A 14,113-nucleotide genomic window follows, 5' to 3' on the forward strand; every position below is an offset into this window, starting at 1 on the left:
CTCTTGGGTCCTGTCACTGGTCCCCAGAAAGAAGAGATCAGTACCTGCCCTTCCACTTCCCTTCATGAGAAAGCTGCTAACTGCACTGAGGTCTCCTCCAGGCTGAACAAGCCAAGCGACCTCAGCTGCTCCTCGTATGATTTCCCCTCTAGATCCTTCACCCTCTTCATAGCCCTCTTTTGGAAGCCTTCTAGTAGCTTTATGATTCTTCTAATAATGTGGCACTCAAAATTGCACATCACTGAAGAGCAGTGTCAGTGCCTGACAAAAGGCTGTTGCCTCAAATTGTGCCCTCCTCAGACTCACAAGTGGTATCCACCCTTTCTTTCGCTGATTTTCTTACTTATGATGAGCATTACTCTCTGCTTATTGACTCTGGAATATCAATATTACTTTTTTCCATAGGATTTTTCTATGCAGAATGATTACGTTAGAAAATAAGGCTGTTTGTTTCAACCTTCAACATCCTGTCTGTGCTGTCAGTTAACTTGGTTGCTTCCTTTAGCATTCACACACCTCTGTTGCCCTCTCTTCCTCCATTTGACTGCTAACTTCCTAGCAGTTCCATTAGTTCCTCTGGATGTATAGTAAACATTGATAGGGTAAAAAATTCTCTTTGTGTTTTATAGTGCTGCTTCATCTTCCTTCTAGCAGGAAGTTTAGTGTTTTTCCCAACACTGAGCTTACCTTCTTGTATCTGTTATCTCCTTTGGGATATAGCCAGTCATCCTTGATTCAGCTTCTGCTATGTTATCATCTTGACTCAGGGTGCTCTTTTTGTGTGTCCTTTCTAGCCCCCTGATTTATCCAAATGCTGGGAAAGTATGAAGTACCATAGCCAGATCATGCTAGTAGTAGAAAAGAGGACTGTGATCTTTTGTTATTTTTTACCCTTAACTGAGTTTTATTCAAAATTCACAGCACTTTTGATGAAATTTCTCTGTTTCTTTTCAGCTTGTTTTCAACTGGCCTGTAATAAACTTATTCAATTTTCAGTTTCATGGGACTCCTTTGGAATGTGCTTAGTTTAAACATTAAAAAGCACCACCCCTTTACCTGCTTGCCCTCCCCCAAACAAAAAAATTTGCCTCCATCCTTTTGAGCTGTAATGTTTTGAGTTGCATTATTTTGTTGTTTCACAGTGTCAATGTCCTTTTTCCTTTCTTCTGCCCTCCAACTTTCTTAGCCTGAGAGCTTTGATTTTTAACTTACAGCTCTTTAAGAACAGTAGGACCACTGGCTGAAATTGAGACTTCGTGTTTTCCCTATTGCTTCCTTTCTACCTCACAGGGTATGTGAGACTACCCTGAAAGGCAGGAAAAGACAACTGTATTTAACTGGATTTTGAGGGATATTTTTGCTACTTGCTCCAGTTTAGAAACATCTGGAGTCAAGCCAAATGATAAGAAACAACCCCAAATAAAGTGGGCAAGCCCTGAAAAACTGTAAAGGTTTAAGTAGATTAAGTAATAGTTTGTATTCAGAGTGGCATTTCATTTTTGTTCTGTACTAGATACCTGCCATGGTCTTTCCATTTCATATGCTAGGCAGGTACTCAGGATGGTTGAAAAATCATGCTTTTTTTTTTTGTGAAGCCTTAGATCTTTGACTGCTGGATTGCTATTGGTGTGGGGGTTGTGCTGGTGCCTTTTGGTTTTGTCTAGGTTTTTAATGAATTTTAAAAAATTAATATTTCTATTTATTTGTTTATTGGAAATGTCTTTTGAATAATTGAGTTTGATACTTTCCTGGTCTCTAGTTTGAAGAGCTCCAGTATTAATGTCTTTGGCGAACAGAGCATCTTTATCTGACTAGATGGTATACATGAGCTAATTAAATTGCCACAAAGTTTCAACCAAATCTTGAATAATCAAAACTAAGTTTTTTGTTCTCTTAGGAATTAGACATGTAACTAAAAGTTCCTTAGCAAAAGGAGAATGATCTTCCAAGAAGCAGGGGAGTTCATGTTAAAGAAGGACCTGAATTTTTCTGGTATGCTTCAATATGTGGTTTTAGGAGCAAGACCAGACAGCCTGCTTGCTTATATTCCGAGTACATCCAGTCTGGTTTTTTTTCTTCCACCTTTTCTTTTGAAGCACCCTTTAAAGCCTTTCTTGCTCTCTAGTTTTGAAGAGTAGTCTATCTGAAAGTGGTCCAGCCTGTTAAACATAGTGAAACCTCAACCATATAAAATGCTTCCCAAGAAGAGGAACAAGATGACTGTGAGTAGAGCAAATGCTTGGAATGAAATTGTGAAGAAAGGTTACAGGTATATTGGGGATGAGATAGGCAATAACCACACAAGTATTAGCTGTCTTTGCTGGGCAGCTTTAGCAGTGGCAAAAACTGTCCTGTTCTGTACATTTCACATACCCATAATCCTAAAATCTCCTCCAATACTAGTTCTCCACATATTTTGGAGAGGAAAGCTGGTGTATTTAAACCTGAAGGGTCCAAAGCTCATTTTATCCTAATATTAAATATTTAATTCCTGTTCTAATGAGGCTTTATAGATCAGCAGACTTAGGGTTCAGCATCAAAGAAATGTTCCTGTTTGGAAGCTGATGGACTGCTCTGAACCATGGAAGTCAGTGGAGGGGGGTCAGGTGTTCCTGCAGTGTTGGTGGCTGCTTCAGAGGGGTAGCACCCCCCCTGGGTTGCCTGCTTTTTGAGGCCACTGCCTTTTTTCCATCCCTTACTAGAGTATAGCTCATAGCTTCTGTACAGCTTTATCTTCCATTTGTATCAAAACATCTCTAGATTTTATTGACATGGGACTGCTGGGCCTTTGACTCCTGTCTAGTTCAGGGGTGAATAGGACTGAATGCCTAAGAAGGGAAAAAGGCAGCATGAAAGCCTTTGTATGTACACAAAGTGTGCATCCAGCCCCCTGGCTTCTCTGCCCTGTTTTCATTTCTTGCAGAGATGGTAGAGCATGTTTACAGCTCCTTAGACTGAGCTGTTCAGTCGTGCAGTCTAACTCCAAAAATAACTCTCTTGGGGGATATTAATCCAGCGTTGGATTATCTTTCTAAAATCGTTAATCAGACTTGGTCCCCGAGGGACCTTCCAGCTGAACTTGCCACTTAGTTTCTGTTTGCTGGGGCCGCAGGAGCCGAGCGGAGGAAGCTGATGAGGTTTGACAAGAAGTGGTTACTTACGTAAGGTGCCGAGCAGAGGGAGCTGTGCCTCTCCTCCTGCTGTGGGCCCGGCCAGGGCTCAGCTCCCTGCCAGCACCCTCCATGTCCTGCTCGGCCCTGTTGCCCTTACTGCCCTGCTTTCCCTTTGCCTTGAAGAAATGCCATGCAAAAACCTGCCTGTGTCAGGGGGTGGTGGGATCTGTGCCAGCTCCAGGTGCTGTATGTGCTGCCTTTTGTCCAGGGTGGAGAAACACATGCTTTGTTTTATTAAATTCTCAAGTGCACGTGGCATTCCTGCAGTCACTTTTTAATCATTAATTTTCTTACTCAAGCTGTTCATGAAATGAGCTGGCCTGCTCTTTGAATATTACCTCTCTTCTGTAAAAGAAGAAATAAGCTGTTCTAGGCTGCTGTTTATGAGTAGAGCTGCAAGTCACATAGCTCCTATTAGCCTTGCATTTTTCTTCTGTCTGTAGAATAAGAATAGAATTTATTTCTTGAGAGATGTGCTCTGGTAACTTTAAGTTATTTAAAGTACTTTGAGATCTTCGTATGGAAAGTGCCAATGAGATTGCAAAATAAGTTAAAAAAAAAAAAAGAGTTCTACTGAGAACTAATTTCATACACGAATAAAATCTTGTTTTCTATATGCAGTACATAGGTAGAAGGGGAAAATTCAATATATTTTACTGGCATTGGTGCTAAATGAATCCCTCAGAGCCAGGCAGGTAAATTGAGAGCTTGCATATAGATGCTGATGCATTTTTACATTAAATTTAACATACTTTGATTTCCAACTTGGGTGTTTATTACTCTGGCTTAGTAGAACACAGGAAGCCCTTCATAGTATGGTTGAAGTGCATAAATATACTGTATGTGGTAATAACAATAAATTGCAAAATTGACACTTTAATGCGATAATCTGTCATAGTTCTGCAAAACCATATTGATGGAATAAAGTATGTTCAAGTGGTAGACATGCTTTGGCTGTGGTTTCCTGAAATTATAAAATAGTGTGCTGTTGAGCATGTAAGTTGCTTAAACATTGTCCAGGTTACATCTCCTTGCATTCATTAGGGAAAACAATGGGAATTTGCCTTCCTTTTCCTCTGACCCTCTCCTCTCCTTCATATGCCTGCACATGCGCCCTTCTTGCCTTCAGATTCTGACTTGAAAAAAAATGTTGTAAAAATGAGTTGGAAAGTTGCTCTTACATGTCAGTGCTTCTCAGATCCCACTGGGAGAGAAAAAGGAATTGTACTTGAGAAAACTCCATAACTAGACCCTTTAGCGACATCCCTGTCCTTTTCACTGCTTGACTGCTGCTGGAGTAACAAAAAGAAATTGAAAACAGTTCTAGTTCTTCATTCACATAATGAAAATTGCTTACTAAATTGGAACCATTTCACACCAGGAGTTGTGCCTTCCTTATTTTGCTGGGCACTGTCTAACACACTGCGTACCACGGGAATAAATAGTAGATAATTTTGAATTGTCAGCACTGTAGGTTGCAGAATTTTCTTTTCAGTCCTAATTTTGGGATGACAACTAAACATCTATTTTGGCCTTAAAAAAAACCCCCAAAAGAATATTTGTTTCTGATGTTGCCACAGAGGTAGAACAAAACTAAATTATCTTTTGTGTATTGCATTGGATTCATCAGAGTATAAACTAGGAAAGAAGAAGTCAGCACATTTGACTAGGATGTCCACAGAGAAACGGAAACAAAGTGATGATTTTATATGCTTTTCAGCATTCAGACCACAATGTAGTCTTGGAGTTGGTCTTCAGTGGGAGAAGTGGGACTACACCCATTTGTATTAGTTAAAGATCTGTCACTTTGCTTTGTGTTTTATGACTCTATAAGCATACGTATAGTAATAATTATAATTATGTAGGACATCTGTGCTAGTCTACATTAAAACTAGTCACAATGAAATTGTCTGCCGAATGCTGTGGCAGACTTCTCTTGCACCTTGCTTTGGAATGTAAGTGCTTATTTTCCATAGCTGAATTTGATTAACTTACCATCAGCTCTCCTTGACTCTTCTTTCTTAAACCTTTCGTCCTGTGTGACTCAAGGTAGCCCACAACTTGCTAAAGCAAAATGAGGGTTAATGCCTTCATATGCATGGGAAAATGGAAGTTTTCTGCAATTTTATCGCTGTGTAAGGTTGTTTTACTTTTGTACTCACAGGCAGTGGTCATGAATCTGTTTTTTCTCCTGCATTTATTGTGAGCTTTGGAGGGATGGTATTGGGCTGCAAATTGCTGCTTCTTAGTCAAAAGAAACTGTGTTTGTCCATGCAATAGGTGGATTCTATGGTTTTAATAGGTCTCCCTTCTATCTCTTTAGATATGTGGTCTACAGGTGATTTTTTTTCATTTAAAGTGTAGAAGAAACATGATGGGGGACAATAAAACTGTTGAAAATAAAGGCTTACTCAGCTGAAGCTATCCTCAGTCAAGTTTGGCTGGCAGGAGCTGCTGCTGCTCTTTTTGTGTTGTGGCCAGCAAACTCAGGCTCTGGCTGAGGCTTCCAGCATGCCTCCTGCCAGGGATGGGGTGCCAAGCCAGGGAATGCGGCAGGTAGCCTGTTGGTCAGGCACTGGGTGAATCAGCCCCACTTCAGTGCTGCAGACAGTTTAATACCATAACATCAGCAGGCTGAGACTACCAAGGACTGCCCTGCTGAGGAGGTGGGAAACACCATCACTGTGAGTGTGGGAGCAGAAGGTGCCACGGTCTCAGTTTCAATTGACTGTCGAGGTGGATTAACAGCTCATTGCTGCCAAGAAACCTTGCTTCTCCTCCCGTCTCCCATGTTGTATCACCTCTGAGTAGCTGTTTGACTTGAACATGGTAAAAAACAGATGACCAAAAATACTTTTTTTTCCTTTGCTGGTTGATTGAGCCAGTGCACTCTGCAGCAAGGGGAGCACTGGTGGGAGTTGCAAATGGTGGCCCTTTGATGTGTTGGGGAGAAATGGTGGGAACAGTGCATCTGCTAAGGGTCTACAGGGTAGAAGACAGACAAAAGTAAATGTCTGATTTTTCTCAATGACCAGCAAGCCAGCTGCATGATTTAATTGTGTTTATTCCCTGTTCCTGTAACATCTACCAAATGTAGACAGTATCACAGTGTTTCTTAATCACATTGTTTAGTCTTTCAAGGCGCTTCCTGCAATCCAGTCTTATTTATAGACCGTCCATTGTCTTATTTACTGCCTTGCACTTTGCTTTGTGGTGATGTGCGATCCTGTCGGCGTCAGAACTGCCATTGTTGCAAATAAATTGCTGGAGTGTTAAAGTTCATAAATTGCTTTTATAGTATGTATTGAGAACCCTATGTAGAATGTAGCAGGGCTTGCAGACTCAGAGGACTGAGCCTTTTCAGAGCAGACCAGAGGGCACGCAAGAAAAGAGGAAAGATGGAGACATCCAGAAGGCTGGATGAACTCCCACTTATAAAAGTAGTTTCAGACAAAGGTACAACATTTCCCAATAAAGGGATGATTTCACAATTTTGTTCAGACTGATCTGAGCTCCTGCTTCTGCTGCAGTGGAAGAAAGGTCATTAGACCAGGTTGAAGCAGCAACTGAAGGTGGTCAGAGCCTTTTTTAACCTGTACATGTTTGTGTCTTTTGGATGTCTGGTATACTCAGCCATCTCCTTCTCTTGCCTTAGCTCTTTGAAAGGCTGTGTGTGCAAGCATGTCTCCATGCTTTCACCACTTCCTTCTCTTTTTCTGCTAAGAAGAAGTGGGACTGCACCGCTGGGGATTTCTACAGCCTCTCTTGTTTTGTGATACGTGATGGCACTTTGCTGGGTCTCAGCAGAGTGTGCAGGAAACGCCATGGTTGGCACGGAGGGCTTGCCAAAGCGAGAAGGAGCCTCCCCATCCGCAGCAGGGTGCATGGGCTGCTGTGTCTGAGAACTGCAGCACTTTGCTACTAGAGAGGGTGTCCTGCCACCACCGAGCTGAGAGAGGGGTGCAGAAACTTTGTTTGCAAGCCCAGAGAGGCACTACACGCTCTTGAAAAACATTTGTTGCTGTTGCAAGGTTATAAACTTTGATGAGTCAAAAGAGACAGAACTTAAATTCTGCAAAACCTGAGGATTTGGTTCTTCCCCTTTCCCTGAAACTCACAGCTCGCACTATTTGACACCAGATCCTGTTGATATTCATATTCTTGCAGAATTATGACGTGTTATGTAGTGAATTATGTCACCCTGAATGTATACTGCATCCTTGTGTATTCATGTGTCTGAGAGGTACCATAAAGAAGAAGTGTTTATATGTGGGTTTCTCTGGATCTGTGAGGTGAGGATGTGTGTGTGCGTGTGTATGTATATGTGGAAACTGCTGTGTGTTCTGCCTTCTTCCTGACATACTGGTTGCTATAGTGCAGTGATCTATTTGTGAACACCCAGAAGATCACTGCTATAGTTAAAAGAAACAGTGTTTCCTGGCCATAACTTCCTGGGCAATCTCTTCTCCTGAAGCGCCAGCATCAACCGATTCGGTCACGTTCCCTGAGACTCCAGGAGTGACACTGTAACAGGAGCTTCCTCTAGTTTGTCGCTTTTTTCCCACCAGCATATTTAATAATATTTAAAAATAGTTTTTCTATTTAAATCTAATGCATGCCTATTATTCCCCGTACATTTCAGTGCTTCAGCCATCTTTCTAACAGACTGTCGAGCTGTGCAGCATGTCGTGGCGTTGAGTCCTGTGTTTGCTCCTGTAATATGTGCCATTCTCCTGCTCCTGCACATTCTTACACACATCCATTTTCATCCACCTGCCCAGCCACGGGAAGTGTAGGAGACAGAAGCAGCAGTGCTGGAGTTCTGTCTGAACTGCTGTAATATTCTTTTTTCTTTTTTTTTCTCTCCCTGCAGGTGTGAATGAGAGAGACTCTCTGCAGTATTTAGTGTCCAGTTGTACTGGCTCCGAAGAGCAGCAGCGTCGCAATGCCCCCTCCTGCTGATATAGTGAAGGTGGCTATTGAATGGCCAGGTGCCTTCCCCAAGTTAATGGAAATAGATCAAGTAAGTGCCTGTGTACCTGTGCTCAGCTGGCCCTGTTCATAAATAAGTTGTTCTCTGCATGTTTGTGTCTCTGCATTTATGGTTACTTCAATGCACATGTGTTTTTCTGTGAGTGTATGTGGGGCAGAAGGTGTTTTTATAAGCGATGTAACCCTCTCCTCTCTTACTGCTAAAGATTTTTGATGTGTTTAGCTGGTTTCTTCATTTGCTTTTTCCTTCTGAATAGCTGCTTAAATAAGGCATTTACTGCTTGTGTGACCCACTTAACACTTTTGTGCCTTAGTTAGTTCAACTGTAAAATTGTGGTAATGTTGTTACCTCTTGGTGGAAAGTCTTTAAATTTCTAGTCAGTGCTGTGCATTTGGAGTAGAATCATACTGAATGGCTGCAGCAAGTGCAGATTTTGGAACTTAAGTAGTGGTGCCCTTTGAGCAGGAGGATCTTTGTTGTTCTGTACAGGAACCTCAGGGGTTGTTCTTTTTAGCCGGTTAGTTCTAAAGCAGTGGCCCCATGGATGGATTGGAGGCAGTGTACAGAAGCTAACAAATTCAAAACAATGAATTAAAAACTTTTTAGGAAATTGGGGTGGGGGTAAACAAACAAAAACAAGTTATACAAGGGCCGTGTTTTATATTCTGGACTTCTCTGAGATTGTTTTTGTGGCCCATGTTAAAAAGCAACCTCTTTAATATGTAACAGCTTACCCTTAACATTTTGAAATCCTGCAGCATGTTACCTGGTTAGAATTATTATGACTTCTGTAAATAGTATTCAGAGCAAAGAAAAGCATTTTACAATGTGCTTTAGACCCTGGCGTGTCTGGGGACTCAGTACATTATAAAGGTCTACTGGAGAGGAGAGCATTTGAATTCACACTGAAAATGTAGTACTGAAATGGGTTAGTAATTTCTTCATGCAGTGCAACGAGTTTCACTTGTAGTTAACCCTTTTGTGGCACATGGCTGGGAAGTTCCTGTGTGAAATTTGAAGAAACATGGTACTAGAGGGTGGCTGGAGTCACAGCAGTATGATTTTTAAGCATTCTGAAAGCCCCCTTAGAGGAAAGGGAGTTCCCAAGTGAAACCAAACTTTGTAGATTTTTTGACCTGCTAAGCTTTTCCATTTTCATTTGCTGAAATTTTTCAGTAAGCATAGTAATCTTTTGCCTTCTGGAGTGAAGACTGTTTTACTTTTTTCTTCTTATATAACAAATGGTAGACACTGCACACTGTGTGCAAGGAAAGATGCATGTTAGTCTTGATGAACCAAGTACAGGTGACAAAACTGAAAAAAATATTATGAATTCTCCTTTCAAACAGCAGTAAAGTAATATGAAAATGATTTGATTTAATTTACAAAAGCTTAAAGTTACTCTCAAAATCCCTCATACCTTCTCTGTAATATTAGCTTACTTTCTTAGCACCTTGTTTTTAATCTTTTTATGTAAGATTTGATGGAGACAAGAAAGATCAATGCTGAATTATATTGGGTAAAACTTCTCAAACACAGCCTTCCAGGTTATCTGCAAGCTTCCTCAAGCCACTTTATGAGTAGGAGGAGGAAGAAGAGGGAAAGTAAGGCCGAAAGGGAGAAGACTTAACAGCAGCCTGCTCCTGATGCAGAGAGGAATGGAAATGAGGGAATGAAGTTTGAGTCTCATCCCTCCCCTTTCTGACATGGAAAGATGGAAAAGAAACATCCCTTCCTACTACCCATGCACACAAAAACGCATATTTATTTTTTTCAAGGTTGGGAGAAATGTGGGAATGAACCTTGGAAATATATAGGGTGATACATACTTCTGAACACACAGCTCTGCCTTTGATTCACTTAGTGCTAACTTTTCCTCAATCTGTTTCCTTTAAAGCATCTATTCAGTAGAAGAGCTGTAGTGGAGGAGATGATTCATACCTCAGATGGCTAGCTGTCAGAGATGATAAAGGGGAGGAGGGAAAAGGAAGGCAGAAAAGAGAAGCGACCTACCCACTGACCAGACACTGCAGCCAGTGCCTGTGTCCCAGGTGGGATCTGCTCATTCAGTCACCACTTGACACATATTCAGAAAATCCTAAAAAGTTTTCCATACTGGTTTCTTCTCTGTCTTTCTTACTGTCAAGAAAAACAGTATTTAAATGAACAGCACTATAATATTGCTTTAAAAAAACCCAACAAAAACCCATCACTGCAGCATGACACAAGTTCTTTATCTTTCAGGGTACTAAGGCTATTCCAAAAACTGAAGTACGAATACCATATAAGAAATCTGAGGAAAATCTGGGAGGTTTTTTAAGGTTGCTTATTGCACATATTTGGAAGCACTTATTTATATTCAGTTGCACATTATCCTAACTTACCTGCTGTGTATATGCATGTTTTGCTTAGCAATGAAGAGAGTAAAATTTTCAAAGTGAAAATGTGAAACTGTGAAACCAGAACAATTGGCAGTGGTGTACTGGCAGGTGTTGGGCCTTAAAAGAGCTCCTGAATATTTTTCCCACCAAATGTTATTAAGCTTTACACTCCCCTTCAGATGCACAACTTCTGACAACTTGGACCTCAGGAGGCACAGAGCCTTTTCGAGTTGAGGTTTCCCACTGCATTTCTACAGTTTTGTCAACTTGGGTTCATCAATGATGGTTTTAAACTTAATCATGCAAGTCTCAGTTAGTTAGAGAGACTCTGTGCCAGAACAATTAATATATAAATAAATGCCTTTTGGAATTAGCCTCTGTGCCTGCTTCCAATGAATGTGAAGACAATTTTGCTGCTCATTCGTTGGCATGTACTATTTGATGTCAGGGTTTTACAAAGTGTTTTTTTTCTTGGAAAGTTGCTTTAAACAAGAAGAGCCAAAACTGCCTCTTACTTACTGCCCTCTCTCTCTTAACAGGTGGGAACTAATTAAGTTGCAGTAAACCTGGCAACTGGCTGATGCCTGTATGCATTAAAACTGATTTTAAATCATGTCCTTCTTAAGAGAAGACCTTGATTGAATTCAGCTACTCTCTTCCAGAATACTTGGGGTTTATTTGGGTTTCCCCCCCCCAATTCCATCATTTTCCTCAATTATAAATTTGAAAAATAGCATCTGGACTCTTCCCTCCTCCATAAATCTGTACTAGCAATATCAAAAGTCTGCCCAAAAATTAATTTTTAATATGAAAATGTGATTGTGGCTTTAAGAACTGTGTATAGCGTTGATCTTTCATGCTTTAGTCTTTCTGTCATGTAAGGGGAGGAATGGAAATGAGTTGGTGTCTGAATTTGCATTGGGATCTTTTTGTGGACTTCTTAGCAATGCAGTCTGGGGAAGAAATGAATGGTGGATACTGACTGTCTGTTATCTTTTTCTCCACTCTTCTGGCCGATTATTCTAGAAGATGTTAAGAATAGGACTGCACAGGGTCTGTACGGGTGAACCAGGATGCTGGCTAGTCTATCCTGTCTTCTCTTTATTTGTCCCAGCAACAGCTATTTCATTAGAGGGTGTTATTTCTTGTGTTCAGTGAAAGTTTGCATGCTTTAATTTGTGCCCATTATGTATAATTCTTAGCTGTTGGGGCTTTTTACAACACAAATTATTTTAAAACCAATGCTGGTTTTAGGTTACCTGGATACTTTGTGGATTTACAGTTACGCTGTTCCTGCTGCAGGAGAAGCAGCTTCCATGAGAGGCACAAGATGGATATTTGGGGACAGTATCTATTTTGGCTTATTCCATTCAAATCCACTCCTGTGTCTTAACACAAGTTGTGCTAAAACCAGATTTCTGTAAGCTCGGGGATGAAATTCCTCAGCCTTGGAGGTAAACAACTGTTCCTACAGAAAGGAACAGTTTATTATGAAACTTGGCCATACAGTCTCTTCCTCCATGTTTGCTTTTACCTATGAGATCATTAAACATGGATTAAATTAGCAGATGTGAATCTTTACATTAGCAAAAAGAAATGGAAGGGAGGGGTGGGGAGGAGGAAAGCTGTGTTTTCTTTTCAAAGCCCAGATTTTATACAGTGAGCAAAATTTACAGGAGCATTGTCATATGACAATTTCATGTTAATAAAAGTGCAGCACATGGGTGGAGCCATGGGCTGCTTTACATTAATATTCTCTCTAAAGTTTAGATTTACTCAGCAGGTTTATCTTTTAAGAGTCTCTTTCAAGTTTTATCTTCTGACAGTGTCATTTTAACTGTGGGGTTTTTTTGTCTTCTTCACAGAAGTAATTTTACTTTACTGCATATTAAAAGGTCACCAGTAAGGTTTTGGGTTTTTTTAAAGTAGCTTTCAAACCGAAATCTGGTTTCAGACCTAAATCTGGACCCTTGGGGATTGTTAATTGATTTAGTGCAGTGTTTCTCAAACTGTGGGGAAGAATGTATTTCAAAATTGTGAAATGCTTAATTAGAGAAAAGAAAGTGGCACATCGCTTCTGCCATGTCAGTAGACTAAGAATAGATAATAGTTTCTGCAAGTACTGTCACTAGTAATAGCAGTATACCGAGACAATCCTAGCATCAAGAGTCTAAATGTATGCAATATTAGTGAGCACCAGCATTGTTCAAGCGGTGAACAAGAAAGGGATATTGATGTCTCACTGTACTGCAAAGTGTCACTCCCTGTGCTTCATTCTGGCTCCACATTCTGACTCCTTCAAAATCAAGGGGTTCAGTTCTTGAGGGAATGAAGGAAGAGAAAGGCACTTGCCTCCTTCCCACAAACCTGCAAATTTATATGAACTCTTACCCAGAAAGTGTAATGGTACTGCAGCAGCTGGAATTAGTGATGCTTTTTGTTATGAATATTGCTAAGATTTCCAGTGTTATTGCACATTCTGAGTTTATAGTAAAGGGAAGTGTCAGTGCCTTTAACAGCTGACAAGATCTCAGTTTCTTGAAGATAGAGGATTATGAAGCAGCTCATGGGGAGAGCAACAACAACAAAAAAATCTAACACTGACTTATGAAAACGTTCCCTGCCTGGGTTTGCTAGCAGCAGTTCCTTTCTGTCAGATGGGAGAAGGAGTCAGTGCTCGAGGCTGGCCACTGCAGCTGTATCACAGCCACTCTGAAGGAGGGTGTCAGTTGCTGCTGATGGAAGACTTGCCCAAAGATAGATGAACCGAAACGTGGCTACCTTTTCAAAAAGAATTGAAAAACACTTGGCTGTCTTAAGCCAGTTTGTTAAAGGTAGGGCTTGCTTAAAATCAATGTTTAGGTGCCAAACAGAGGCTTTTAGAGTTTTATTGCTCCTTGTTGTATCTGTCATATTTCAGCTTCACAGAATTGAATGTGAAACTGTTCATAAAGCAGATGCTAATTGGCATATAAACATAGTGAAAATATTTGACAGTTTTATAATGCTTGCAATTTTGTTACCATCAGGAATTATTAATAGAGATGATAAAGAAATCATATCCCCTATTTTTATGTGATTTTTTTTCCATTTTCTTTGCTGGACTCACAAAAGGTCTCAATTTTTTACTTTTATTTATTTTGTAAAAGCTGTTCAGCAGCAAGAATAACCTTGGAAACAGTAATGCAGATGTTTTAGTGCACTGGGTATAATTCAATGCACTGACACACTTGTATACATAGACAATGCTTCATTAACATAATGAACCAATTGTTAAATACAATGGAGTTTGAAAAATATGATTCCTTTTCTTAAAGGACCGTGGCACTGGAGTAGTCATCATTAGAGCCTCAGTTCTTTGATGTGGTGGCAGCTAGCCAGCCGGGATAAAATGGGCAATGTTACTGTCACATGTTACATTTTATTAGTCTGGCTTGTCCAAAGCCACATTCCCACTGGTTGGCTGGAGTCGTTCAAAGCTGCAAACTTATGTCCTGTGGTGTATGTGGCTGGGACCTCATCACTGAAAAATACATAAAAACTCTGTCTTACTGCTTCTGTTGAAT

The 14,113-nt window shown here is 40.5% G+C and overlaps 1 protein-coding gene across 4 annotated transcripts in view; it reads left to right on the forward strand.

The window, feature by feature from the left end:
• Nucleotides 1-14,113, forward strand: part of ELMO1 (engulfment and cell motility 1) — a 311,991-nt gene that overhangs the window by 48,413 nt on the left and 249,465 nt on the right. For 3 of the 4 annotated variants that reach the window (XM_048298919.1, XM_048298911.1, XM_048298938.1), the window contains exon 3: nt 8,047-8,196. In XM_048298919.1, the coding sequence (XP_048154876.1) occupies nt 8,119-8,196 (78 nt within the window). In that variant the 5' untranslated portion in view covers nt 8,047-8,118. Of the gene's footprint in view, nt 1-7,684; nt 7,700-8,046; nt 8,197-14,113 lie in introns of those variants that run through there. The other variant, XM_048298929.1, reaches the window with a different exon arrangement.

This window comes from Corvus hawaiiensis, chromosome 1, assembly GCF_020740725.1.
Source record: "Corvus hawaiiensis isolate bCorHaw1 chromosome 1, bCorHaw1.pri.cur, whole genome shotgun sequence".
In the NCBI taxonomy this organism is placed as follows: Eukaryota; Metazoa; Chordata; class Aves; order Passeriformes; family Corvidae; genus Corvus; species Corvus hawaiiensis.